At 35.7% G+C, this 5207-nt stretch overlaps 1 protein-coding gene across 1 annotated transcript; it reads left to right on the top strand.

Moving 5' to 3' along the window:
* Positions 1-1980: 1980 nt before the first annotated feature.
* On the top strand, positions 1981-4348 carry LOC111391253 (la-related protein 6C-like). The gene is made up of 9 exons (XM_023016428.1): positions 1981-2353; positions 2458-2552; positions 2656-2727; positions 2811-2890; positions 2971-3049; positions 3144-3191; positions 3278-3346; positions 3429-3548; positions 4003-4348. Exons 1-9 carry the CDS (start codon positions 2293-2295, stop codon positions 4237-4239), a joined length of 861 nt encoding a protein of 286 aa, XP_022872196.1. The 5' UTR covers positions 1981-2292; the 3' UTR covers positions 4240-4348.
* The last annotated feature ends 859 nt before the right edge of the window (positions 4349-5207 follow it).

Here is a 5207-nt window from a genome sequence, read left to right as displayed (position 1 = left end):
GTCATTCGGGTCAGTCGTATCGTCACTCGAAGGATGTACTTTCCGATGAGCTTAGGCGAAAGATCATTAAACAGGTTTTTTTTTATGGGTTTTCTATAAATTTTTGTTGTTTATTTCTTGATTTATCATGTATGATTTTGTTATGAGTTATATTTGGTACGTTGGATTGGAGTGGATTGAAAAGACACAGCACTGTAATTTAATTTATGATCTAGTCTAGTGCAGTTTTGGGCGATTGAGAATTTATATGGGATCAAAAGTTTACTCAAGATTTGGAAGAATGAGCATTCTTTGCATCAAAATGATGAATCAACATTGAAATATCTAGGAGAATAATTATATGGTTTGAAAAAAAGTCTGTACTGAAAAAATTGTTTGTTTTTGAATGTCATATCTCGTAAAACAAAGACGCGTCAAAAATTTGATTGGTCGATTGATTGACAATCAGGGTATTCTCATTGTGATTGTGTTCGTCATTTTCTTAAATGCAGATATCATTTATTATCTTAGTATCACATTTTGACTCATCTAAGATATCTGAAGGAGAAAACATGTTTCTCCAAAATTGCTACTTATGAGAGGGTAATCTGGACATTTACCATACCTTAAGTTGGTGAACGTTACGTGGCAGCTCCTGATGAGTTAATACCATATAACTTGGATCTGTGTTTCTTTTGACCGTGTGTGGACCGTTCGATTGGATGAACGGTGGAGATCATAATATGGCTGGCTCTTGGTCTTCTAGAGTGCACGGCTGGGAGTGAGTTTTAATACTGGCCTTGGAATATCTCTCATCTCTCTCTCTCTCTGTTTTCTGGGAGAATTTTTTCCTTCCTCCTTCTTGGTCCTTAGAATCTGGAGGTTGTTATTCTCTTGTTAGATTCTTGTAAATCTTGTGTGCTACAGTAACTAGGAGGCATTTTGTATAGGCAACCTGTTGTATTTAGAGTTGGACATGGTCCTGTTCGGGTTCGCTTCTATTCAGTTCTGTATTATAATTAAATTTTTTAATATATACAAAGTTATATTAATTTAATTAATGATAAGTTCAACATTAGCTCTTACAAAATAATATAGTCCAATCTTATGTGTCTTTTACGTTTCTCTTCGTTGAATTCGTCATAAATTTGATTATTAAAATCACAGAAAAAGAAAGATAGCGAGCTCAAAATAATTAAGAGAGATGTTGTAGAACTATAATTCGATTTTCTCCAGTAGAAACGACACTACAGTAGAGAAATAGACTTGAATAAAATTGAGGTCAATTTGATTAAATTGATTTTGAACTGAAAATTAGAAATAGAAAAATCATATTTTGTGGTTTGAACTAAATTAACTAGCTAACAAATTTATTTAGAAAAAATAAAATAACTTTGCTTATTTAAAATAAATAAATTTAAAAAATTAACGAGATTCGGTTCTTATTCGATTTTTCGGGTCTTGGCCTAGAACCAGAACCGAACCGTACCCGTCGGTTCTTGATTCAAATATCCGTTCGGGTATTTAATTTGAGAAGAACCGTCGGGTTCGGTTCGAGAGTTTTGTCCAGCCCTAGTTGTATTTGTGCTGTTGTGGCCAGTTTGTGAGGAAGCAGTGTTGTGTCCAGATTTGAGATCCATTTGGATCGATGATTGATCTGGTTATGCTCTTTGGTTCTCTGTACTATACTGTCTCTGGGGGGTAGAATTGCACTAATGGATTGGGCTGACTCGGAGCCCCCCAGATTAAGCCATTCGGGCCGGATTGGGTGAACATTTTTGTGTGTTCCTTTATTTTCTTGCACTTTACGTTCGTGTTGGTAATGTTGCTCTCGGTTTTGGGTATAAATTCCCTACAATATCCTTCAATCATTTTTATATACCATATCTGGTAAAATAAAGACGAGTGTCAATACTTTGATTGGTTGATCGAATGACAGTTAGAGAGGTATTCTTATCGCTCTTATGTTCTTATTTTTCATTTTCTTCATTTTCATTTTCTTCAATTTTGCTATAATTTATGGCCTTTTGACTCATCTAACATATCCTTTAATCATTTTTATATACCATATCTCGTAAAATGAAAACGCCTGTCAATACTTCGAACCACGATGAATAACAAATAGGGTATTCACGTTATGCTTCCACTCGCTGTTATTCTTCATTTTCTTGAATGTGCTGTCATAGAGGTGTGCGTTTTGGCTCATCTAGCAAATCCTGTTATTCAGTAGTCATTGGTAAACTTGATCCTAACTAGAAATTCTTTGAGTAATTCAAGAAGGGCTTGTGACAGGTAGAATACCAATTTAGTGATATGAGCATGCTAGCTAACGAAGCTCTGGTGAAACAAGTTAATAAAGATCCCGAAGTCTTTGGTGAGGATCTTGGAACAGCATATATAGAATTGAACTTACAACATCATTGATTAGTTTGCCAGTCTGATTTCTGACTTGGATCTTAAATCTTACCATTTTCACAGTTCCAATAGCTGTTGTTGCAGCTACAAAGAAACTCAAATCCCTCAACATTAGCCATCAATTGGTGGCAAAAGCTCTTCGATCTTCTTCAAAGTTGGTTAGTACTTAGTTGTATTCGTTCTTCTGAAGAAAATAGATGCATTGATTTTCTGATCTCTTCTTTTGGACAAACATTTTGCGCTCGTTACCATGTTATGCAGATTGTGAGCAATGATAGTAAGAAGGTAAAACGTAAAAATCCCTTCACAGATAAAGACAGAGAGGAGCTGCAGGTACATATAAGCTTTTCCTCGTGTTGTTAAACAAATCGAAAACGTTCTTCTTATTGTAAATTTTTTATGATTCATCAATGCAGTTGCGCACTGTTGTAGCTGAGAATCTACCTGATGATCACTCGCATCAGAACATAGAAAAAATATTTAATGTGATCGGAAGGTGGCGACATATCCTCCTATTTGATTTCTTTTATATGGCATACAATTGTAGACTTATCGAATGTATTTGCTTATTTTCAGTGTCAAAACAATTAGAATATGTCAACCACAGGAGCCCAATTCTTCGCGGTCTAAAAGCGATTTTGTCATCAGTCACAAGGTATGAAGAACCATATTTGACTATTTTCTTTCGTTTTTCAGTTTGTGCTGATTGATGTTCACTTGTTCCCTTCTTCTTGCCTTTTCTTTTGAAGCTCCATGCACTAATAGAGTACGAGAAAACCGAAGCAGCTGAGAGAGCAGTAAACATTTTTATCCTTTCTCGTCTTCTTTTCCTAGATTTCTTTTTCACTTTCCTGATCTTGCAGCATTTATTGAACCTCTCCAGGCCGAGAAATTAAACGATGAAAGAAATTGGAGGGAAGGCTTACGTGTGAGGTGCCTGCTTCGGCGTTCGGTACGATCATTTAATCTAAAAACACTCACTTTTTGAGATTATCAGTTTCTCTATGCTTTTGTTTTGAATAATGTGCATGCAGCCAAAGTCCGTGCTCAAGAACAGGAAGTCAGATTTCGATGGCTATTTAGATGAGGATGACGGACCGACCCTTGAACTACAAGAAGACTCCTCTCCTCAAAATACCTCGGGATCAGTTGAGGTCACTGTTTCTCTAGTGCAACCATTAACGTTTAACACCGTTGAGTTTCTTACTAAATTTCTTTAACTGTAGGTGTAACTCAGCCCCTGTATGACAAACATTATTTGAAAACTGTTTTTTCCACGTACTCATTTTTAATTACAGGTTCATACAATAAAATATTCTGCATACAAATCCAAAACGTTTCCCCACTTTTTAACCACACATTCTCCTAAAGATCACTATTCAAAGCATTGTTTTTCCTAAATAATGATTGTAAAAATGGGGATTAGCTCTCTCGTTCATACTATGAATTTCTGTTTTCAGAGTAAGGCAAACCATTACCGTAAAAATAATAGCACGTTTGGTTAAGCTTAAAAGCACCATTTTGACAGCTTCAAGTAACCTTTTCTACTTGAAAGTAAGCAAAAACCATAACATCTGATATTAATTAACGAGTTAATTTTTGTTGTAGATTGAAGAAACTTCCATTGGGTCGAAGCAAACTTGGGCTAGAGGCCCAGGGAAATCTAGGCAACGGAATCAACTTCACAGCACGCGCAGCCTACCAACTCCGTCTTCTCACCCGGGCGGCTCCTTCGTGCGTGAAGTATCTTCGAGACAGACTGCAAAAGGGCCAAGAATGCCAGATGGAACCCGAGGTTTCACTATGGGCAGAGGGAAGCCATTTAGTCTCCCCGTCTTAATGTAATCCTGTTAAACTCAGTGAGGGTATATGGGTCTTTTCATTTTGTCTTCCTGATAGTCAGTATAAACTATTTATGAATTCTTTACCCTTTATTTATTTAACTAGTCGCTATCACGTACGTTGCACGAATTTTGTATTTAACGTATTTTTATTAGTGTATAAATTTTAGTTTTTTTGGAAAGTTTTTTAAACAATATTTAAAAATATTTTCATGATATAAGAAAAAAATTGTAAATTATTTTTACAATTGCATAGCAGTATGTTATCTTGAAAAAATATGCTCCTATATTTCATGCTTGAATAAAAAATATACAAACTATTTTGCTTGTATTTTTTGATAGTGTTGATATGATTGAATTGAATGTGAAGATTATATTTCTAAATTTTGTGTAATTCAATATTGTAAAATTGAAAAAAAAAACTCTCTGCATAGTGCATAGAGAGTTGAACCAAGTGCGGAGTAAAAATAAAAAAAGGTTCGGAGAGAAAACACTTCTTCACACAGTGCGGAGAGAGTTGAACCATTTGCGGAGAGTTGACAATCTTTTAGCACAGTGTGAAGTAAAAAAAAAAAAACTTCCCGCACAATATGTAGAAATGACAAACCAACTCTCCGCACAGTATGGAGAGCAAAAAAAAAACTCTCTGCACTGTGCGGAGAGAGTTAATCTTTTCGCGCAGTGCAGAGAGTTTTGCCATACGTAGAGAGTTAAACCACGTGCGGAGTAAAAAAAAAGTGCGGAGAGAAAAAAACCTCACTGAACAGTGCGGAGAGAGTTGAACCATATGTAGAGAGTTGACCAACTCTTCGCACAGTGTGGAGTAAAAAAAACTATCTGCATAGTCCGGAGAGATGACAAACTAGCTCTCTGCACAGTACAGAGAAAAAAACTATCCGCATAGTGCGGAGAGTTGTTTTCAAATTCCTTAACTACCAGTCAAATTTCAAGATTGTAAATTTTTCGTATATA

This window comes from Olea europaea, chromosome 3, assembly GCF_002742605.1.
Source record: "Olea europaea var. sylvestris chromosome 3, O_europaea_v1, whole genome shotgun sequence".
Classification (NCBI taxonomy): domain Eukaryota; kingdom Viridiplantae; phylum Streptophyta; class Magnoliopsida; order Lamiales; family Oleaceae; genus Olea; species Olea europaea.
Note: the sequence above shows the minus strand (reverse complement) of the source record. Positions and strands in the feature narration are given on the sequence as shown.